We start from the raw sequence: 25,657 nt of genomic DNA on the forward strand, positions 1-25,657 counted from the left end.
AGTTATTTGAGGAAAGATTTATGAAAAAGAACCTACCAACATATTATGAAGAACAACAACTAGGAGCCTTCCATGCTTTGGTACAGGGAAACTGCACAGTAGAGGAATATGAGATTAGAGTCATGGAATTGGTCAAGTATGTCTCCTACATGGATATTGATTAGCGCCAAGCAGATCGTTTCATTTATGGAGTGAACCCTAATATTAGGGAAATGGTGTGGATGTGGAAACCATCCTTAGTTACAAAATTTGTTGAACATGTTCATTATGATGAAGAGCATTTAGATTTAAATGGTGGAAACAAACCATTTTTCCACAACAACCAAGGTGTATCAGGAAGGCCCCTCATACCTTCTCTCAGGGGGAAGTTTGAGGCCACTTCCATATGAAAACAGGGTTGTACCTAGAGCATCGACTGTGGGGATTTCAATGGTTTCCATTGCAGCTTAACCAACAACTTCAAAGAATCATGCAAATCACGGTCAAAAGTGAGGAGCCACAAGTAGGGGCAGGGGTCTCAGGGGAAGGATCTCTTTCCAAAGTACTCCAAAACATTTTGTTTAGAGTCTACCATGCATCACTTGTTGGGGATGCGGAGGACCTCATTACCAACATCCTAACTTACAAACTAGAACAATCGTAGAGAAGGAAAAACACTAATGGGGGGAGCAAGCAACCACCATCAAATCTATGCAGAAGTTGATAACCAACAAGTTGAACACCAATCTGTCGTGGTAGAAACCTTAGGTATAATAAACAAAGTAAAAGTTAAAATTTTGTTTGATTCTGGTGCTACACATAGTTTCATTTCACCAGTTGCATTAGAAAAATGTGGTTTGATAGCCTATGAGCACAATGACTTTAAGCAAGTTGAAATGGCTTCTAGGATAAAACAATCAGTAGGACCTAGTGTTGACCAATGTCAGGTGAACCTCTGGGTGTGTATAACTAAGTTGAAGGCATACATCAAAACATTGGGGACGTACGATGTAATCATCAGAATGGATTGGCTAGAAGCTCATCGAGATTTGGTAGACTTTTTAAAAAAGAAGGTGATTTGTTTAGATGATGAAGATAGGTCATTTGAGATTTGTGGTATCAAGAGAAGGGTATCCCTACGATACATCTCCACGATGAAGGTAAAATGTTGTCTCCGACAAGGTTGTAAACTATTTGTGGCCAAGGATGTAAGTGAGCAGAAAGGACCCTCCCCAGATCAGCACTCAGTTTTTCAGAACTCGAGGACGTTTTCCCTAAGGAATTGCCTGGATTACCGCATGTTAAGGAGATCAATTTCTCAATCGACCTAAAACCTAGTGTAGAACCAATCTCCAAGACACCCTACAGGATGAAAGCTCCAAAACTTTTTAAGTTACAAATGTAGTTAAAAGAGTTTTTAGACTTGGGATTTAATAGATCTAGTATTTCACCTTATGGAGTACCTGTGATTTTGTCAAGAAGAAGGATGGTTCCTTAAGGCCATGCATAGATTATAGGGACTTGAATAGATGACCTATTTGATTAAATGAAGGGAGAAACGGTTTTATCAAAGATATATCTATGATCTAGATACCACCAATTGAGGATTAAGGAAGGTGGCATCTCCAAAACTGCATTTCAAACTCAGTTTGGGCACTACGAGTTTTTAGTTGTTCCATTTGGTTTGACTAATGCACCATCAGTATTCATGAACCTCATGAATGGTGTGTTCGAGAAGTATTTGGACCAATTTGTGCAAGTCTTTTTGGATGATATTCTTGTGTATTCCAAGAATGAAAAGGAGCATGAAGAACACCTAAGGGTTGTATTGACCTGCTTAAGGGAAAACAATTGTATGCAACATTTTCAAAATGCACATCATTTCAGAAGAAAATTCAGTATCTTGGGCACATCATTTCAGAAGAATGGATTTCGGTTGACCCAGAAGAGGTAAATTCCATAATGGATTGGTGAGTACTGAAAAAATCTCATGAGGTGCATAGTTTTATGGGGCTAGTAGGTTATTATCACAGGTTTGTGGAAGGGTTTTCGAGGATTGCACAACCCATCACCACGTTATAGCAAAAAGGGGTCAAGTATGAATGGATATATGAATGTGACACTGCATTCACTGAACTAAAGAGGTTACTAACTAGTGCACTTTTATGAAACCAGCTCACAAAAAGATAGCAGAGATAGATCAATGCCTTACAATTCAGCCTCTTCGAGGGGGAAACCTCCTTTACATTACATAAATGAACAATTCTTGGATTATACAAATGAAAAGACCTCCTTTCTATATAGAGGAGTCTAAGGGGTCATAACATAATCAGAGCCGACATAACAATAATAATGTAAGGGCACAATAATAACAATAATGGGCTTCTATGTGGTACAATAGTAACAATATGGGCACTACATGGGTACATCAATATAATAAGTGGGTTGTACTAATAAAAATAAGGAGTTACACTAGTAGTATAGGGGCCTAACATGCCGCTCTCCTTCAAAAAGTGTTGTCCTCAATGCTTGAGTAGTTCTTGATGCTTCTGTATAAAATTCTTGTCCTCCCATGTGGAATCTTCAGTGGGTAAGTTCTTCCAATTGATGAGATACTCTGAAATTGATCGATTTCGTAGCTGTCAAGTTCTTGTTTTTGTGACTGCTCCAGGTTCCAATATGATTTTTCCTTCCTCTTCAATTTCTAGCAATATTGTTTGAATTGGGATCTTTTGCAACTTATGAATAAGTGGCCATACTTCTTCATCCTTCTTCCATTCATCCCTTGCTTCGTTTATCCAATCTGGTTGGATAATAGAAATAGTAAAAAACAATGCTTCCACATCCTCATCCTTGAAGAGTCTTCCCATTCGGTAAGGTCGCCATTTTTTAAGTGCATGTAGTATTGCCAACATTTCCTTCTCATAAATAACTTGCTTGAGATGTAGCAGTAAAAATACCCAATCACCTACATCAAAACATTTTTCACTACGATGTTGATCTACCTGTTGTTTCGTTTGATTTTGCACCGAAGTGGCGTTATCCTTTAAAAGTTGGAGAACTTGTTGTTGATGCTCGATGTGATCTTTCATTGCTTGAAACTTTTTCTTCTTGATATGTCCTTCTATATCTAGAGTTTGAGGAGTGGAAATTTCTTCCAATCCTTTACAAGATATGGTCGGATTCATTTCTTGATGCTCGATGTGATCTTTCACTTCTTGAATATTTTTCTTCTTGATATGTCCTTCTATCTTGATAGTTTGAGGAGTGGTAATTTCAACCAATGAATTACAAGATATGGTTGGATTTATTTCTTCTTTCTTGATGTGATCTTTCACTTCTTGCACCTTTTTCTTCTTGATATGCCCTTCTATCTTGAGAGTTTGAGGAGTGGTAATTCTTGCCAATGCTTTACAAGATATAGTCTGATTCATTTCTTCTTTCTCTGGGGTGGGGTCCTGGCGTATATCCTCTTCTTTTGATGCTTCTTGATCATTTTCTTCTTCCTCTTCATATTCTATGTAAAATAATTTCTTCTCAGCACACTTATGACCTTTAGTGCATTTGCTATCACAATTGTAACAAAGCCATTTTTCTCTTTTTTCTTCCAATTGTTGTGGTGTAACCCTTGTAGGTTGTGGAAGGCTGGGAGAAACAACACTTCCGTCTTTATAGTTGTGAGGGGTATGCTTCTTGGTTTCCTTAATTTTGCTTTCCACTATGTCACAAAGCCCTTTTACCATTTCCAATTGTTGTGGTGTTGCTCTAAAGAAAGTGTTTCTCTTTGTATCCTCATAATGTGCTACCATTTCCTCCGTGAAAATTGACCACGTAACAAGTTGTTTACGAGAACAAAGCCCTTCATACCATAAAAATTGCTCTGGCTCTAAATATGAAGATGTAATACATACCTTTTGTAACAGTGGTACACCATGTAGGTCAAAATATTGCTCCATCTGAAGTATCCAATTTACCGGATCCTTGCCATCAAACTTCCTCATCTTGGTTTATCTTGATTTTAGGAGCTCAACCTTGAAACGGCTGTAACTCTGTACTTTCGGATCTTTAAGTTCTGAAATTGTGACCTGCAGTAGCCCTTTCTGTCCTCTTTCTAATGCCACAAGTCTGACCCAAATTGGATTCTCCAAGGAAGAGTTATGCGAAATCTCCCACAGTGACTTGATTATAGACTAGTTCAGTAGAGCGAACTTGTATGACGTTCCAAGAGTCACTATTTCGACCTTTGGATCTGAAAACTGCATACAAGAAACTACAGTCCGTCCTCTTTCTGTACCTTCTTACGAAATTTCAATCCGATCCCTAGAGAGAAAGTTATGACGATTTTCCCCAGGTCACCTGTTTGGAATGTAATTCAGGAGTCTGCCAAAAGACCAACTTCCTCAGATCATATCTCCACAAATATAGTGCTAAAAGCTCTGAAATTCAGACCTGAGGTTCAACACGATTTCTTCTCAAATGGTTTTTTTTTAAACTTCTTAAACGTCGTAGAAAAAAAGTTATAGCGAAAATGCCACGATGACCTGTTTGGAGCAGCGAACCCTAGAATCCAAAGCTCTGATACCAAATGTTATGAAACCAGCTCACAAAAAGATAGAAAAGATAGATCAACGCCTTACAATTCAGCCTATTCGAGGGGGCAACCTCTTTTACATTACATAAATGAACGATTCTTGGATTATACAAATGAAAAGACCTCCTTTCTATATATAGGAGTCTAAGGGGTCATAACATAATCAGAGCCGACATAACAATAATAATGTAAGGGCACAATAATAACAATAGTGGGCTTCTATGTGGCACAATAGTAACAATATGGGCACTACATGGGTACATCAATATAATAAGTGGGTTGTACTAATAACAATAAGGGGTTACACTAGTAGTATAGGGGCCTAACATGCACCGATCTTTCAAGTACCATACATGGAAAAGGACTTCAATGTCTGCACCGATGCTTCGAAGCAAGGATTGGGAGCAGTGTTGATGCAAGAAGGCGAAGTAATAGCTTATGCATCTATAAACTTGAAGAAACACGAAGAGTTGTATGTTACCCATGACTTAGAGTTAGAAGCAATGATGCTAAATTTGAAACTGTGGAGACACTACCTCGTTAGGAGAAGCTTTGAGTTAAGGAAAGGTCAGCAAAGCCTGAAGCACCTCTTCACTCAAAGGGATTTTAATGCTAGACAGAGGCAGTGGAGTGAATTCATGGGTGAGTATTATTTTGGGATCTCATACATTAAGGTAAAGGAGATTGTGGTGGTCGATGCACTAAGAAGGGGGCCATGATCCTTCTCCCTAGTACCCTTGAGGGTCAATTTGAGGGAGTGTGTGTTGGAAAACTCTTTGAAGATAGTTGGTATCTAAAGGTTATATCAACACTCCAGAGTGGGAAGCGGATAGAACCAAATTTTGAGGGATATGTCCTCAAACTAGATGTACTATTGAGATTTCAAGGGAGAATGTACATCCTTAAGGAAGGGGGTATAAGAAGAACCATCCTCAAAGAGTCATATAGAGCACTCTATTGTGCACATCCTCGAATGAAGAAGATGTATGCGGATATGAAGAAACTCATATTTTGGGTAGGAATGAAACATGACATAGTCCAATTTGTCGCCAAATGTCTTGAATGTCAATGGGTGAAGGTTGATCGTCGCCATCCAGTAAGACTCCTGCAACCACATGACATCCCTATGCCTAAATGGGAGGTCATTTATATGGATTTTGTTGTGGATTTTCCAATCACTTCGCATAGATATAATGTTGTATTGGTTGTAGTTGATAAATTGACCAAAAGTGCCCATTTTATCCCAGTGAAAGACACTTATGATGTTACCGATGTGGCACGAGTTTTCATAAGTGAAGTTATTTGACTACATTGGTTACCCACAAAGATCATTTCTGATAGAAACTCTTGCTTTACATCTAGGTTTTGGACAAGTTTACAGTCAACGTTAAGGACTCAATTGAACTTGAGCACTCCATATCATCTAGAAACAGATGGGAAAACTAAACGAGTAAATCAAGTTATGGAAGACATGCATAGAATGTACGTCATGGATAATCAGATTCAGTGGGAAAGGTACTTACCATTGGTAGAGTTTTCCTATAATAATAGTTACCACAATTCCATTGGGATGCCTCTTTATCAAGCTCTATATGGGAGGCCATGCAGGACACCATTGAGTTGGGAAAAGTTGGAGGACCGAATAATCGTTGGGCTGGAATTAGTTCAAGAAATGGAAGAATAGGTAAGACAAATTTGACAAAGGTTAATGGAAGCACAAGATAGACAAAAGAGTTATGTCGATTCACATAGCATTGATCGAAATTATGAAGTAGTAGACTAAGTTCTAATTCGTATCCAACCCAAAAAAAGCCCCATTTGGTTTGGTAAAGGGACAAAGTTGTCACCTCGGTTTATAGGACCTTTTAGGATCAACGAGAATATTAGACCAGTTGCCTATCATCTTGTACTGCCACCCCATTTGCATAAAACTCATGATGTTTTTCATGTATCTATTTTACAACATTATTTTCTGATGAATATCATAAACTGAATTGGAGGGAATTGCAGGTCTTAGACGTGGGAACCATAATGGTCGAACCATTACGCATATTGGATTGTAGGGTTTGAAAACTCAGACATCGCATGGTAGACCAAGTTAAGGTCCAGTTGGACAAGTATAGCCTAGGATCTACTACCTGAGAGGATGCGGAGTCTATACGTCGTGACCACCCCTCGCCTTTTGAGCATTCGTGATGCCCATTTTGACTAGATAGCTACCTATGCTAAGGCTCTATTTGTAGTTCCACGTTATTTATTTATGAACACTGTGTAATATTGATGCATTTAGTTGGACAGGTGAAACTACTTATATAAATCATTAGATAGATTAGGTATTGTTGATTGAAATATTTGATGTATGACCTAATGTACGACTTACTTGGTTACGATTTATCTAATGTATGACTTATCAGAGTTATTGTTGTTTGATGTATGGCTTAAGTGGATATGATTTATCTAATGAATGACTTATCAAAATTATGATTTATCTAATGTAAGATTTATTTCCAATATGTTGTTATGAAGTACAAAATTGACACGTGGATACTAGACTTAATAACATGATGTTTAAGATCACTTATCTATATATATTTTGTTGTTATGTATATGCATGAATGAGAATTAACATGCAGATTGGAAATAACTATATGATAACCAAATTCTACTCTTCCAATGGGGAATGTTGAGACATCCAATAAGGAATGGTATGATGTACATTGTCGTATTACATTTTGTATCTACTTGATATGCACTATTATGACATGGGTAAAGTGTAAATGATACGTCACAAGACTACTTGACTAGATTATTCGATGAAAAGTATCCAACCAACGTCGTAGTGTGGTCCATATTAGGGTGTTGACCCTAGTTTTGAGGAGGGGTGGAGGCATTTCCCACCATGTAACCTCCAAGCCTGGAATCGTGGGAGGGCAGTGATGGGCATACTCCCCTAGACATATGATGACGATTGCTAGTTGCCTGTTGGGGAAGTTAGGTCAATATACTCAACACTTCTGCCATATTGATTTTATCAGTGGTTATACCAATATAGCCAATGCCATAATTGGTATAGCCAATGCCATAATATATTGCAGTAGAGGATGGATAGAATGGGAGCGAAAGTAGGTTAGGAATCATAGGAGACTATAGGTTAGTTGGAGACTATTGATGGAATGTGGCATCATTGTTTGACTTACTTAATTTGTCTATTATATATCTCTCTCTATTTTGTTATGCCTTATTATCAAACTTCTTTCAAACTCCTTGTGTCATTTTCATTCCAACTTTGGGATGAAATTTTCTGAAGGAGGGGTGTATGTAATGCCCACGCAATTCTCACTTGATCATATCAAGCTAATTTTGATTAGTGCTTAATTAATCTGTAGATTTTGGCTTACAATTATTTAGTGATATTGGTATAAATCTACACTTATGAATCTGTAATTTTATTTTACTAATATGACTTTTATTATGTGTTATTATTATATCCCAAGGTGTCTTCTCAAAATTTACTTTTGGCGAAGATACTATCTTCTCCAATTTATTTCTACATTAAATATCCATATTTCTATTCCCAATGTGTCTTTGCAAGTCTACTTTTAGACAAGATATTGTCTTCCCAATTTATTTCTAAAATTAAATATCCATATTTCTATTCCTAATGTGTCTTTTCAAATCTACTTTTGGATAAGATATGGTCTTCTCCAATTTATTTCTAACTTAAATATTCATATTTCTATTCTCAATGTGTCTTCTCGAATGTAGTTTGGATAAGATATGGTAAGGAAAGCCAAGGATGTTAAAATAAAAGGATGAGGGGTAGCCATGACATTAACGATAAGTGGTTGAGGTGGATGAGAGGAAAGGACATAAAACAAAAGGAGGGTGAGAAGAGAAGGGAGGACCTTGGTCTTTGTTTTGGGCATTGAAGGATTTTATTTTAGGGAGGAACGTGGAGGAGAAAGGAGAGAATGAGAGAACTCAAACATGGATCTATTGGAGAGTGTCAATTTTAACTTGGACACACTAGAACTGGTTGGACTTGGGCTCAGAGAGTGGGAAACCTGTGGAGGTTCTCTGGGCTAGGAATTCATTCCTAGTTGGTTGGGAGGTAAATTCAGTTGGGTAGCGAAGAGGAGCATTCTGACAGAGTCAGGAGCATCCTAACCAAGCTGTTGGAACATGTATTCTTCCATTTGTTGATTACTTATGTAAATTGTTGCAATGAAATTTCTCACTTTAACATGTTGTAAATAAATTTTCTTGTATATTATCATCAGATAAATGTTGAGCTATAAACGGGTTATTTCCCTTCTTATGGTGTTTATATTAAATAAATTAGTTTTAGTTAGAGGACCCTAGGGTGGATCCTCACAAGGACCCACTACGACTTGGGAGTATGGAATATTCACACTGCTTCCACTGTGACGTTGCTACAATGGTAAACCTTCGACCAGCTGTAGTCGGGTCCCTCAAATTCTTTTGGTCATTCATGCAATGCAAGGTCGGGGTTAGATTCTATCAGTTGATTTCCTAGAAAGGTATTAGTAGAACCAACCAAACTATGACGTTTTTTGCGTTGATTCCACTGCCTAATGAATACAATTTTATAAAATCTGTTATTCGTATATGAAGAAGACAATTATATATATATATATATATATATATATATATATATATTTGAAACCAAGTGCCATAGATTATGTGTACTTGCACCTTATGGTCCCTATGAGAACCAAGTGGTGGTTGTCCCTGACCTAAGGCCAAGCATCGACCCTCCTTTGACACACAACGATCCCTCGAAGCCCCAACTTTTTTCCTTGCTGACTAGTTTCTTATGACCCTGTCAATTTAATTTAACCAATGCATGCTTCAAATAGGCAACTGAGAAATATCAATAATGCATTTAATACATTTTCTAAATGAAACACTGAGAATTTTTTAAAAAGAATTGAACTTTGTGTGAAACCAACTATAATGGTATCGATTCCCAACCAACCAAATAGTTGTAGGTCATGTCATGGTGCATAGGTATATAGTTGGGAGCTTTTGCAAAGAGCCTCAAGCCATTATAACTAACATCCGAATGTTTCCACTTAGACATTTTTGTGACTGTGCAAGACACTTGGTTTTACCAAAATAAATACCAGCATGGAAATGTTTCAATTCCACAACATAATAAATCTTTTGTGATTTTGTAAAATTCTTTGATCAAAAGAATATTAGCTATGAAACACACAACTTAAAAAAAGATGATTAACTTTAGCTTAATACAATCAAACTCAATGCTTTATGTAGATAAAATTTAAAACCAAGGCTTATACTTTGCTCATTGTTATGATTACATCCCTCTCAATCACCATAAATAAATGCTTCAGTTTTGTTAAGCAATAGTATTTACAATGTAGTTTTTGTTCAAATATAACAATGAATTCATAACTTTGAAAGTTGAATAATTAAATTAAGCCTCAAAAAACCCTAGCTATAATACCTTGTTATTTTTTATTTTTAATATATATATATATTTTATTTTTCCTTATTTATATTTTATCAAAACATTTACTCTTCTCTTTTATATATAAATATAAATAATGAATGGAGTGTTTCAAATCAACTTGTTACACTATTTTAATATTTTTTCAAACGAGTTACTCTTATATATATATAATTTTATTCTCTTAACCATGTTAAAATAAATTAATTTTTTCACATTGATTTGAGATTATAGTCATTTGAGATTTTAACTGCTCATGGTTTTATATGCTTAATATTTTCTATCTTGAAGATGAACCATTTTTAATAGTTAATTTCAATTGATAGATGTAGAATAAAACTAGTATTTTATCTTTTAGGTTTATGTGATCTTCATAATTGTGTAGATCATCTTCTAGATTCATCGCATTACGTTTCTTGTTTTGATCGACGTTCCGAACCAGCAACAATGGTTCATCTTCAAGATGTGAAATATTAGTAGAAAACTGGTCTTATTGTTTAGTTTAATAAATAGATGTATGAAATGCATTCCCGACATATATTAAGTATTATTAATTTATTATTGAATTATAATTTATTAGGGTCATAGTTGTTTTAATTTATATTCTATTATTTTAATTATATTATATTTTAATTTTTTTGCTTTATATTTTGTTATTCTAATTATATTTCATTTTAATTGTATATTTCAATTATTTAAATTTATATGATTCAAATATCTTATTATATAGTTAATTTGAGGTTTGTTTAAAGTTTTTTATTGTTAATTTTCAATTATTGTTAATTTTAAATTCTAAATTTTTGTTAAATTATATTTTTATTATGGTCATAACTTATTTTAATTATAATGGATTAAACTATTTTTATTTGTTAATTTATTAATTTATTATTGAATTATAATTTATGAGGGTGATAGTTGTTTTAATTTATATTTTATTATTTTAATTATATTTTATTTTTACTTTATATTTTATTCTTTTAATTATATTTCATTTTAATTGTATATTTCAATTATTTCCTAGTTTTGAAATTTATATGATTCAGATATCTCATTATATAGTTAATTTGAGTTTTGTTTAAAGTTTCTTATTGTTCATTTAAAATTATTGTTAATTTTAAATTCTGAATTCTTGTTAAATTATATTTTATTATGGTCATAATTTATTTTAATTATAATGGATTACACTATTTTTATTTGTTCTTGGTTCATTAGAGGAGAATTATAGGTAGGGAAGGGTAAGATTGGATGATAGAATCTAGTTTTCACTTATGGTCCATCCTTTGTCTCTATTGAGGTTATTAGGGTGCTTGCTAATTTCTATGGCTTCTCTAAGTTTCCTTATGAAGTAGTGATCACTTCTAGCTAAGATGCGGGTATCTTTTATACAAATTTGGTACTTAGTTTTATTGAAATAATTGAAATATACAATTAAAATGAAATATAATTAAAATAACAAAATATAAAGCAAAACCATTAAAATAAAATATAATTAAAATAATAGAATATAAATTAAAACAACTATGACCCTAATAAATTATAATTCAATAATAAATTAATAATCCCTAATATCTATCGGCAATGCATTTCATACATCTAGTTAATAAACTAAACAATAAGACCAGTTTTCCACTAATCTTTCACAACCTGAAGATGAACCACCGTCGCTGGTTCGAAACCTCGATCAAAACAAGAAACCTAATGCAATGAAAACTAGTATTATTATTTTTTTATAAATATATATATTTATATAATTAATATATAAAATTAAAACCGAGATAGTTGGTGATGACAAATTATTATTTCTTTTTCAAGAAATTTAATGGTGAGAATATTGGAATATGTCTTAAAATTGTTTTTTCTTGGTTAAGAACTCATTTTCCTCGACCCAAGACCCAGAGGCATCTCCCAAGAGTGAAACCCTGATCCCCTCGACCCAAGACTCACCGAGAGGCATGTGGCAAGAGCGAAACCCTGCTCCCCTCGACCCAACACCGAGAGGCATCTTGCAAGAGTGAAACCGTGCTACCTTAAGGACCACCAGCACGTTATTCCAGATGGTGTGGTCCTTGAAGAAGGGTGATGAGTCAAGGTGCTTGCATTCTTAGTGTCCTCACTGCGAGTTTGACAACCAAGTTATAATAATCTTCCTTGAATAAGAGTGATGAGTCAACTAAGTTATAATAATCTTCCTTAAATAAGGGTGATGAGTCACCGTGCATTCTAGGTTAGCAGCCAGAGATTATTGTCCTCACCACTGGTTTGACAACTAAGTTATAATAATTTTCCTAAGGTGTAAAAAAAATTCAACACTATCAAAAATTCACCCTAAAACACTCAAAATTCTAAAATTTACAACAATTACCTAAATTGCGAAAAATCTCCACCTAAACTATTTTTAATCCTAATCACTATTCCCATCTCAAAACCTTCTCAGCAAGAAAAAAAAGCTATATATTGTATTATATTCATGATTTTACAGACATATACATGTATCGATGGATAATGCTGATAGTAGAGGCAGATGTGTTATTCAAAACCACATAATGTGGATAAAAAACATGTGATAGTTTTCATGTTCTGCTACAAAAAGATTATATAGGAGATAGATTTATATGAGCAAACAGATATTGAGAAGATGGATTCCTATGGCAACAAATATATGTGAGCATACCTTCGTAGTGAAATAGGCCAAAATTTGGGAAAGTAAAAAACATACTAGATATTCTCCCATTGATGGATAATTATGTACTCGATACAAAAAGATTATATAGGAGATAGATTTATATGAGCAAACAGATATTGAGAAGATGGATTCCTATGGCAACAAATATATGTGAGGCATACCTTCGTAGTGAAATAGGCCAAAATTTGGGAAAGTAAAAAACATACCAGATATTCTCCCATTGATAGATAATTATGTACTCGGAAGACTAAAGTCCTGGATCTGGTCGTTGTTGCTCTCCATTATGATCTGCATCCTCCAAACACCTTGGAGAGAAGATAGGCCCATTTTGGATAAGGCATCACCGTTTTTGTTTTTATCCCTGTCAATATGTGAAATAGTGTAGTCCCTCTTGTTATTCCATAAAGCTACAATCCTGTCCAGCCATCCAGCAAGATGTATGTTTTTTATGTTGTATTTTGACAAGACATGATTAGTTATAACTTTCGAGTCTCCAAAGATTTTCAAATTCGGTATGTCAAGAAAGATACAAAAGGAAAGAAGACCAGCTAATGCCACCGCCTCAGCGCTGTTGTTGGACCCTGGTCCAACATTCCAATGAATTTCAAAGGCCTGACCATCTACTGGAATGATGTATACACCACATGCGCACAACTCATGTTGTGCAGCTCCGTCGAAGAAGGCAGATGGAGTAGCCGAGGGCACCCATGACGAAAAACTTTGTCCATTCCTGATCCTCTTCTGACCTTGCAAATCAAGGGCATTGTATAGAGAGAGGATAGATTCAACAACAGAAGAGTGAGATTCCCTTTTTGTACTAAAGATCATACTATTTCTCCATTTCCAAATGGCCCAAATAGTCAATAATGGAATGGCCCGCCATTCTTTGTTCATAATACTCCATCCTTTAAAAGCTTCATAATACTCCATCCTTTAAAAGCTTCAACAATGGAAGCGAAAGCGCTGTGGGTGAAATCATTAACCTACATCTTTGTTGATCTCTGCGATGTGACGTGCGATCATTTTGTCTCTTCAGCATTGCTTGTTAATATTCTCATCTTATCTTTCTCTGGTCAGCATTACTTTTATATTAACAACGAAGCATCTGAGCTTGTGCCTCCTTACGCGGTTTGAGAAAAAACTTGACTTGTTCACGGTACGCAAATTGGAAGACATGGCTCCACTTATTTCACTGCGAAATTGCACAAATAATTTCTGACCAAAGACCTGCTTGATGTAACCCCTTAACATATTAACATTTTACCGAGTGGCGTTCCTGATAACTTCCATCCTCGTGGAAGTCCTTTTCAATGAGTACTTTATTTAAAGGAGACAATAGTTTCGGTACAACTGCAGGAACCGGGAAATATCGTCCCATGGCTGTAGACTTAATTTCTCTGAACCCTATCCAGACGTGACAGAGCGAGCTTCAGCGACTTTTCTTCAGCCCCAACAACCGATTCTCCTCTTATAAGCACCCAAACGGAGAAGAGGGGAAACATAGATCTTATGGATTTCATTTCAGGGTTTTCAGCTTCATAGTTAGGTGTAATAACAGTTCCCACAACACATTCCTTTTCAGTTTCTGTTGGGCAAAAGTAAAGCAATATTCAGTTGCCTGGTTCTGTTGTTTCTTGTTGGATTTTGTGTTAGAATAATGGCTGAATCAGACTCTGTTTTCTCGGCTCCCTTGTTATCGGATGCCTGGGAGCTATCCTGCAGCGTTTACAAAAGTCAACACGTTAATCGCAGCTATGTGAGGTCTGTCATAAGCGCTAAAAAATTAGTTGTGTTCGCTTTCCGTGGCTCTCTGGAACCCCATTCACCAACCAAATACGGAGAGTACCAAATTAAGCCTCAGGATGGTTTTCTTGAGGGAATGAAAGATGGAAATGACCAGAGACCCTCCGTCCACCAAGGCGCTCTCAGTCAATTTCAGGAGATTTGGAATAGATCAGGCGTCCAAAAACAGGTTCGTTCAAACCCCAGCTTTTGATTTAAATTCTGTGCAATTATTACGATTGTGAATATTTTCAGTTCTGTGCAACTGTCGTGTTGACAGAAATAAGTTCAAAGTTCTCAGTTTTTCTTTTAAATTTTGAGGTCCTAGATTTTGGGATAAGATCTATAAATAGGCCTGGTCCAATTATTATAAGTTTTGGGTTATTCTGGATTTTAGAATCTATATAAATAGATATTTTATAACAAAGTTTTGGTGTGTCTTTGTTTTTTTTTTTTTAATACTAGAATTTGGTCATATAATTGGGAGATTAGGAAAGAAATAAGTCATGATTCTCTGTTTTTCTTTTAAATTTTAGATTGTATGATATATTCTAAGTTATTTTTTTGTGGTACCATTGTGAGCGAAATTGTAACAAAAAGAAGTTTAGAATTTTTTTTTTTTTTTTTTTTTAAAATAGGTATTGTCTAATTATTCTAAATTTTGGGTAATACGATCCTGGGCAAAATTGTGATAGAAATAAGATCAAAATTTTCGTTTTTCTTTTAATGTTTAGATTCTTGATTTTAGGATTTATAAATAGGCGTTGTCTAACTTTTTTTTTTTTTTTTTAGATTTTAAGATTTATAAATAGGTATTGTTGGACCATTCTTGTATTGGAATTTGATAATAAAATTGTGAATGAGATTGCGATATTTAGTTATTTAAAATATGTTTTTATTGTATAAATAATTTAACCAGCTGAAAAATCTCTATAAATTTCTATAACATTTAAATTATGCAAATTAAATAACTCAAACATCTAATTTCAAATAAAATTAACAAAAAAATTTACTACAGAGCATAAAATAGTGTCGTGTTAAACTTCTTAATTTTTTTTTTCCAAAGAAAAAAATCGAACTTTTTATTAATAAAAATAAAAAGTTACAAGTATATGCCTTAAGCATTCAATTTCACTGTATGAAAAATGGATCATACAGCCCGTATGATACAAACCTGCCTACAAGCATAAAAAAGAAAGAGGCTCTCCAGTTATCCGAAGAGCAGTCCACAAAAACCAGCTGACCTAAGTCTTCCTGCCCTTCTTTTTCTCCACTTTTCGCCAACCATCAGTGTTGTGCATGGAGGCAATAATGGCGAGCTGGTTTTCCACTGTGTTCATTTGTTGTTCCTTATCTGAATCTGATCCTTCAGGACTGTGACTTCGTTTATTACCACTTATTTCCAGCTGGAGATCTTCTTCCTTTTCTTCATTAATCTCTTTTTCCTTATTTTCCTGATCTTTATCCTTTGCTGTATTTTGCTCTTCCTTCTTTGCTGTATCTCCCTTCTTGTATTTTGCTCTTCCTTCTTTGCTGTATCTCCCTTCTTTAAAGCAGCATCTATGTTCTGCCATCCTTTCGGCTTCCTTTGTTGTGGCTTGCTCTTGTTGTGGCTTGGACATGCATTGTACAAATGACCTGTTTGTTGACATCCCCGGCATCTGAAAGCTGTATTCTCATAGTCCAAAGGTTGTTTCCACTGTGTATTATTGAAGTTCAGGATTATGCTTTCAGGTAGTCCTCGGCTGAGATCTACCTCGACACATATTCTGGCAAAGGTAAAAATTCCTTTTATATGTCTCTCTCCGTCTATCTTTAGCATTCTCCCCAGGGTATTTCCAATAGCTGTTAAAGCCTTTGAGTGCCAGAAATGTAAAGGAAGGTTATGCAACTTAACCCATACTGGCATCCTTGATACCACCATGGTGTTGGCATCAAACTCAGGAAACCATGGAGTAATAAAAAGTCCACCACTGCCCCAGAACCATGGCCCTTGATTGAGAACTGTTTCCTTTTCTTCTTCTGTGTGAAAACATACTATGAAGAACCCCTTAGGGTATAGGTAGATTTGGCAATTTTTTGTCTAAACCGTGTGTATCCATTGGTACAATGCATCAGTTCTAGGCTAGAAACCATTGAATCTACAAATAACTGCATTTTTTGTAAATCTGAGAATATGATATTTACCTCTGGTATATCAATGGAGATAGAAGGGCTCTCCGGCATTTGATCTACAATATACTGCCCTGGGGTTCAGTGACAGTTGTAGAATCTTTCCTCTTACCCTTCACTGCTTCCTTAAAAGACCCTCTTTTTTGCGAGCTAGTTCCAACGCTTTCAGCTCCCCCTCATAACATTAAACTTCTTACTTTTTATAATTAGTTAATAAGTAAATAAACTTCTTACTTTTTGTAATTCTTCATTTAACAATTTGAACTATTATGATTTGTTTGATTTAACCATTTATAATGGACACAATTTTTAGGAAGAATTTAAAACACTGGTTCTCTGAAACCTCATCCAAAACATTGATGGGAAAAGCTGCAGTATTTCCACTTTAATATTTGATAAGCTATTTATGTAAAATGGGAAAAGCTGCAGTATTTCCACTTTAATATTTGACAAGCTATTTACGTAAAATATCTGAAGTTTAAGGTCGAGTATGTCTCTGATGCCCAGATAAAACTCAGTTTTCCTTTGATTTGTATAAGTATGTTTTTGATTTGTATAAGTATGTTATTGATACAGTCTAGGCATACAATTGCACATTTTAGAATAATTTTGAAAATTTTAATAACAAAGAATAAAGTTAATTATTTGATTTTTCTTTTGTCCAAAAAATTTCTAAATTATTCCACAAATTTGTATATGTATGTTGTTGATATTTTTAGGAACGTTTTGTTTTGTTTTGTTTTTTTTCTCACAACTCAAATACTCATATGATTGTATATGTATGTTGTTGATATTTATTACCGTCTAGGCATATGCATATTTCAATTGCAGAATCATTTTGAAAATTTAAATAACAAGAATAATGTCAACTATTCGATTTTCCTTAGTCCAATAAATTTCTAAATTATTCCACAATTCACTATCAGCAAATTAACATCAAGTGCTGCAAAGAACATGAATCAGTTGGATCTGCGTGAAATGCAAGGGCTTAGCCCTTGAGATGGATTTATGCTTTATATCATAAGCTTTTGTTTTCGTATTGTCCACCATCAATGGCACACAACAATTTTCTCCTGGTCCTCCACCAGGATTGTTTAAGAGAATATTGCTACGTTTTGGATTTATTAATTGGTAATTTTGATTGTTGTTGCAGGTCAGTGAGGATTATGAGAAGGGGAATACCATTGTGTTTACCGGCCACGCCATGGGAGGGGGTATTGCTGCGTTGGCCACTTTACGGATATTGGAGATGCAGCGTGGCCTGCCTAAATCGGTATTTTGCATCACGTTTGGGTTCCCTTTGATTGGGGATGAAATTCTGGCGCGAGGAGTTCGTCGCAAGAAGTGGGCGGATCAGTTCTGCTATGTTGTGTTGAGGCGCGATGCCCTCTCTAGGATTCTCTTGGTTCCTTCGATATCTGTTTCTAAGCCCTTAGAAGCTCTGTTACCCTATTGGAACAGATCCATGCAGAGCGCAGCGGATTCAATGGGTTCCACTGATTTACCTATGGCAGAAACCCTCCCAGGGGGCATTCCTGAGTTTGTTGCCACTGTAGTCCAGCATTGTTCCGCTGTCTCGAATTATACCAGCGCTGCCAAAATGAGCCCCAACAACCCCTTGATAGCTGCTGTAAAGCCTCTGGTGAAGTTAAGTCCTTATAGGCCATTTGGGTATTATCTATTCTGTTCAAGTAGTGGCGCAATATTGGTAGAAAATCATTATGCTGTGTTACCCATCCTCTATTTCTCCCTACAGACGTTAGGTGCTAATTTAGAGGACTTCATCTTACAGCATGTTGGTTATGGCTATATCTTACCCAATGCCCTGCAAAACATCGTGAAATTCAATGAGCTTTCAGATCTTCCGTTGTCTGATGCAGGATCAGTTTATCAAGACGCAGGGATAAAAACACAACTGGACGCCCTTGGGCTTGGAATTCAGGTAAATCTCTTAAGTTTTTGCATTCTTTGATTGAGTTTCTCTCTTGCTTGCTTGCAATATAAAAGTTTCAGCAGTATTCCTGAGTTATACTGGATCCACACTGGTTGGTTTTGTGGTTATAATAGTTTGCTTGTGCTTCTATTTTTTGAACTGATATACTGCAGGGGAGATTTTTAAAATCCTTTTTAGTATAAATTTCAGGGTCATTTTTCATCACTGTTTTCATAGGGTTACACATTCATTTTAAACCCAGATTTATTAACTCCGAGAGGAACCAAAGTTGGATAGTTCTGTGGGCCGGTGGTGTTTCTGTCTAGTATTCCTAAGATAAACTGGATGCACATCTTTGTTTGTTTTCTTATTCTAATAATTTTCTGGTGTTTCTATTATTTGAACTGATCTACTGATGGGACAGATTTTTAAGATAAACTGGATGCACAACTTTCTTTGTTTTGTGATTGTAGTAATTTTCTGGTGTTTCTATTATTTGAACTGATCTACTGCTTGGAGAGATTTTTAATATCCTTTTTTAGATGAGTTTCCAGGTCAATTTTCATACAGGCTGTTATACATCCATTTTGAACTTAGATTTATTAGCCTCAGTGGAATCAAAACTGGATTCTTCAGGGATTTAGTGGTGTTTGAAATGGATTTAATTTTTTCAAATTTCTAGCATGAAACATCTTTCCTTGTAGAACATCTTGCTTTTCTATTTTGACAATAAATATGCATCACTCACATTTCTAAGGCATTTAATGATGAGTAGGCTTCCCTGAGTAGATTACATAATAAGATGAAAATATATAGAAAGCCAATCACACTTTTTTTGTGTTTAGAATAGATGGAATATTATTTGTTTTTTTAATAAATTATAAAAATTATATAAGAATTATAAAAAAATATTAATATTTTAAATCAATTATATAAATTATTTAATTTTTTTGGTTTAATTATAAAAATGGTTTAAATTTTATTTATTTAATTAAGTAATTATTTATTTATTTATTAATAAATAATAAATAAAATAATGTAACATTATATATTATATTTTTTTGTTTTTTAATTTATAAAACCAGTCTAGATCTATCTAATTCTTGATTTACCAAGTGCTAAGAGGATCAAAGCACTTTTCACTCTAAAAGAGGTTTGAGTCTCAAGAGATTTGATTTATCTCTGAGCTTGATAGATCCGGAGTTAAGATAGATCTAGGCTGGTTTAATTTTCCCTTTTAAATAGACTATATTCCACATGAATACCATGGGTTCTCTTATCATGGGTAAATACCATGAAGTTATTTTTATTTTAATGTAATTATTTATATCTTTTATTTTCTTGAAACAGTAAAGACCCTATGACTAAGCAGCCTAGACATACTCCTTGCCTAATCAATTCAAGCTAAGCCCAGACTTACTCCTTGAGCCTAATCAATATAAACTAAGCATGCCATTTTGGGAAATATTTTGATAGAACAAAAATGTTTTCATGTGGAGTTATTTTTATTATTAAGATTTCACAAGAGAAGACATTACATTACATTACAACGTCTCTACCATACTCAATTGGAGAGCTCCTCTAAATACAATAAATTGATTTTTTTCCTAACGGAATTTCATTTTTGCCCGCCCTGCTACATTTTTCCCCAAATCTGGGATACCTCGTGGTTAAGTAAACGAGCCCAATTGATCTACCTCAGGAAGAAATGAGCTGGAAATTTCACTTGCTATAAACACTAAAGATGTTGAAGGAGATCTTAGTTAGGCTGCAAAAGTAGGTTTAAATGTTAGTTTTCCTGGTACAGGTTCTGAATAATTGATTTAATTTCTTGTTGCAGTATTTGTTTGTTCAGTACCTTTTTATTTTTAAATCAACGTGGCAAAGAATGACACTTTCTACTGGAATTATTTGTTACTTCTGGCAGAGAAGATTACATCCTTTTATTAGTCGCACATTCTGTGTTGTTTGTGCAGAATTGCCAAGCGAGACTTGCCCTGAGAGCAGCAGGACAAGTTCTGAAGCAGCAGAGTGAGAACCTGGCCATTTTGGAGAGGGAATATCCCAAAAAGATGGAAACCCCCATGGAGAAACTAGCAGAATACCGCCAACAATGTTTGAGAAATGAGACTGTATACTTTGATGCTTTTAAAAAGAAGCAACGAGGTAATGTGGACTTCCAGGCTAATCTCAACAGGCTGGAGCTTGCAGGCTGGTGGGACGAGATAATACAGAATAAGTTCGATAAGGACGAATTACCCGATGATTTCCAGTGCAGGAAAGAGTGGATAACACGGGGCACGTACTACAGGCTACTTGTTGAGCCACTGGACATCGCTAATTATTACAGATTGGGTAAGAATGAGGACTCAGGACCGTACCTCACTCATGGAAGGCCTCGTCGTTACAAAACTCTTCAAAAGTGGCTGGAAAATAATGAAGAGCAGCTGCAATCACTCCCAACGAAGCTCACTCAGGACTCTTGCCTCTGGGCTTATGTTGAAGAACTTAATTGTTCAAGGCAAAAGAACGAGTATAAAGATGAAAAAAGAATAGAATTGGAGAATCTAGTGAAGGCTTTGACTGACTCCGATGGTTTGTGCGTGGAAGATCTTACCACAGGCGAATCCACCTACAACACTGTGGTCAACTGGTTGCGCAGCAACAACCCTCTGGCTTAGCTCTATAATTTATCATCCCCAGCAAAGCATCCAGATTTGAGTGACGATACATCTGGTTGTAACAAGTCAAGTAGGTTTGGATTAGGTGTTCGGCATTCTGTGCTTCTGTTTGATTTGGATTTAGACTCTACTCAAACTTATGTATGGTTGAACAATGTATTTAGCTTTGATATTACTGTTTTAATTTAGTTGTGTGAGGTTTAGTCCTTCGGTTCAAATTTGAACAATGTATTTCGCTTTGATATCACTTTTGTGTGAGGATTAGTATTTGACTTCAAACTGCTCAATTAATAGTGATCACATCACAGTGGTCATTTTTCTTTCCAATATCAAAGTTATCCCACACTAAACTCACTCTAATTATACTTTAATTAAGTAATGTGATTATTTGTACCTATTTGACTTGAATAATATTTGTGGGGCATGTCTAACTATTATACTATTTGTTTTAAGTTTTAGAATTTTGGCTTGGAATTCTGCCCAACAATTTTGGTTGAGATTGTTTTTGGAAATTTTTGGAGCTGTGGAATTGTACAGAGTTAGAAATTAAATTTATGATTTCAAAGATTTTTTTGGGTGAGATTGTTTTTGGAAATTTTTGAAATTGTTTTTGGAAATTTTTGGAGCTGTGGAATTGTACAGAGTTTAGAAATTAAATTTATGATTTCAAAGATTTTTTTGGGTGAGATTGTTTTTGGAAATTTTTGGAGCAATTTAGCTTAAAAAATGTATAGTATTTAAAACAATTAGACTATTACTTGTACTTTTATACTAATTTGATTTGAGTAATTGATAAATATATCTCTTATACTAAAATTGATAAATATATCTCTTATACTAAACTAACACATAAATAATAAATATTGAAGTTAAATTTTACAAATATTTAAACTCGTATAAATTTATAATTTTCCAAATTCTATATTATAAAAACATACAAATTATTCATAATCTATATATATTAAAACTTATTTAAAAATATGGAAACATTAAATATAGATAGATCTATAGTGAAATGAATACACAATTACATTATTTCCATCATGAAAGTTCCCACAACCTCGTGGGAAGCTTAGCCATTGATGGTTCCACAATATTAAATCATTTTTAATTTTTCCTTTATTTTAATTAAGCTTGTTTTTATTACAAGGATTAGGTAGGTCCCATAATACGAGCTAAGCTTCTTTGACCTGCAAATATGCTCCTCCCACGATACAAGGAAACTGGTATTCAAAGATTTTAAGGGTAGTTATTACACGAGTTCGATAATAGAGTCATCTTGAAAGGGTAGTTGTTTCACAAGTTGGAAAACAATGTATAAAGTGTTCATGATGATTGTGGATTGAATTTTATTTTATTATCATGGGGCGAGAGGGATGAAATCCCTCGAGGTGTAAGTCTTAAGCTTTATTTTTTGAGTGTAGAATTTGAGGAAAAGTTTGCACTTGGAGAGATTCGATCCCTCTTGGGGCATGAGAGGTCCAAAGTTAGATGAAGTGTAAGCCTTATTTTTTGAGTGTAGAATTTGAGGAAAGGTTTTCACTTCAAGAGATTCGATCCCTCTCGGGCCATGAGAGATCCAATGTTAGATGGATCTAGGTTGGTTCTAGCTAATATGTTTGAGATAAATTTCATTATTTGAAATTTAAGTTGTCTTCTTTGCCTGAAATGACCATATAATTTTGTTCTTTAATTTAGTCTATGTTGCTTGACCATACGTCTATGTTTGGATGTTTTGAGTGGTTTGTGTGTGTGTTTGTGTTTAAATGTTTTGAATGGTTTGTGTATTTGTGTTTGGATTTGGATGGTAATGTTTGTGAATGTTATAGTTTTCGTGATTTATTTCTGTGTATGAAATTGTCTATTAGTAATTAGTTGGTGATGAAGAAAGAAGACAATCTTGTGGATTGATATTCGACATCTATTTCATTTAATTTTAGATATCACAATTTTTGACAACTAATTAATTCTTAATAGTGTCCCTCCAGGTATTACTAAATATATATTGAAGAGTAGCTTTAATTTTAAATTTGTTGAGTTGTCTCAATATGTTCAGATGATATATATTGTTAATAACTCTAATTATGAAAAATGATGAAATACAAATTTTGATTGCAAAGTGATAATGTAATAGTCTTGAATGACAAAAAATGTGAATAATATGAATGTAGTCAATTACAAGGTCTTGATAAATTTCAATTATTTTCTTCTATTATTCTTATTTTCACCGTGTTAGTTTTATCATATTTTCATATCAATTATATGAAGAGTGCAGTTTAAGTCATAAACTATTCAAATATTTAACTCGAGCTATTGTACTATACATGTTACATTTTCTCTCTCTCTCCAATATTAATAGGTTGAATTACTATAACACAAAAATCAATGCACATTGTTAATGATTTTTTTGTGCTTACACTAAAATTAATCACATTATTAATCCAATCACTTTAAAATTAATTTATCATCATACATCTAGTTACATCAAACATCTACACTAAAATCAATCAATCACATTGTTAATCCAATCACTTTAAAATTAATGTATCATCATACATCTACTTACATCAAATAAGAAACATCTACACTAAAATCAGTCAATCACATTGTTAATCCAATCACTTTAAAATTAATGTGTCATCATACATCCAGTTACTTCAAATAAGAAACCAATATCTACACTAAAATCAATGCATATGATGCAAAAAATTAAATATGATTAGAAAAAAAGCATCTACACTTAAATCAATACATCTAATGCAAACAATCAAATAGGATTAGAAATCAACATCTACACGGAAATCAATGCATCTAGTGAAAGCAATCAAATATAATAAAAAATCAACATCTACACTGAAATCAATACATCTAGTGAAAGCAATCAAGTATAATTAGAAATCGACATCTACTGAAATGAATGCATCTAGTGCAATCAATCAAATATAATTAGAAATCAACATCTACACTGAAATCAATGCATCTAGTGCAAACAATCAAATAGGATTAGAAATCAACATCTACACTGAACCCAATGAAATATCATTAAAAATCAACATCTACACTAAAACCAATGAAATATCATTAAAAAACAATATCTACACTGAAATCAATGCATCCAGTGCAAGCAATCAAATAGTATTAAAAATCACTATGTATGTTAAAATCAATGCATCTAGTGTAACAAATATTATTTCATCTCTTCCCCCTAGATCTATATCTATATCTCTCTCCATCTCTCCTTCTTTGTTTCTCTATCTCACCCCTAAACATACACAAACACTCTACATCTCTCCCTTGTCACTCCCTCCCTCTCTCTCTCTCTCTCTCCATTTATCTCTCTATATGTCTTTCTTCTTCCCTCCCTCTCTCCCCTTCCAACTCCATCTCTTTGTCCCTCCCTCTCTCCTCCTCTCTATCCCTTTATCTCCCCCCATCTCTTTCTCTCTTTGTTGTCTAACCTTGTCACTTTCTCCCTCCCTCTCTCTTTCTCTCTCTCCTCCTCTCTCCCCCTCCATATTTGTGTCTCCCTCTCTCTCTCTCTTAGCCTTCTCTCCCTCTCTCACTCCTCTCCTCTCTCTTCATTCCTCCTCTCCCCTCTAATTTAGTTTATCTCCTTCAATGCAAGCAATCAAATAGGATTAGAAATCACCATCTACATTGAAATCAATGCATCTAGTGCAAGAAAACTTCTTCCCTCTCTTCCCTCTCATCTATATCTATATCTCCCTCCATCTCTCCGTCGTTGTCTCTCTATCTCATCTGCCCCCACCCCCCAGACATAAATGTTGTCTCTCCATATTTATCTATCTCTCTCTTCTTCCCTCTCTTCACCTTCCATCTATATATCTATCTCCCTTTTCCTCTCTTGTCTTTCTATATCACCACCAAAACATACACACTCTTTCTCCATTTATATCTATTTCTCCCTCCCTCTTCCTCTCCCTAACCCTCTCTCTTCCCCTTCTCTCCCTCTCTCCCCCTTCTATCTCTCTTCCATCCCGCTCTCCTCTCTCCATCTCTCCATCTCCGTTATCACTCCCTCTCACTCTCTCCACCTTTCTCTCTGTGTATTTCTTCTTACCTTCCTCTCTCCTTCTCTCTCTCACGTCCTCACTCTCTTGCTTCCTCTCTCTCCCTTTTTCTCCCACCTCCCTCTATCTTCCCCCCCCAGCTCTCTCTCTCTCTCTCTGCCCTCCAACTCCATCACTAGATCCCTCCCTCTCTCCTTCTCTCCCCCTTCTCTCCATCTCCCCTTCTTTGTCTCTCTATCTCACCCCTAAGCATAAACATTCTCTCTCTGTCTCTTTATTTTAACTCCATCTCTCTCTCCACTTTTCTCTCT

The 25,657-nt window shown here is 34.8% G+C and overlaps 1 protein-coding gene across 1 annotated transcript; it reads left to right on the forward strand.

Annotated features, from left to right (window-relative positions):
* The first annotated feature begins 13,965 nt into the window (after positions 1-13,965).
* LOC149199361 (protein EDS1B-like) lies at positions 13,966-21,562 on the forward strand. The gene is made up of 3 exons (XM_089402410.1): positions 13,966-14,719; positions 17,855-18,643; positions 20,611-21,562. Exons 1-3 carry the CDS (start codon positions 14,405-14,407, stop codon positions 21,313-21,315), a joined length of 1,809 nt encoding a protein of 602 aa, XP_089258536.1. The 5' UTR covers positions 13,966-14,404; the 3' UTR covers positions 21,316-21,562.
* Positions 21,563-25,657: the final 4,095 nt, after the last annotated feature.

Source organism: Pinus tabuliformis, chromosome 2_1 (assembly GCF_031772625.1).
Source record: "Pinus tabuliformis cultivar Carrire ecotype Pingquan chromosome 2_1, CPIR1, whole genome shotgun sequence".
Classification (NCBI taxonomy): domain Eukaryota; kingdom Viridiplantae; phylum Streptophyta; class Pinopsida; order Pinales; family Pinaceae; genus Pinus; species Pinus tabuliformis.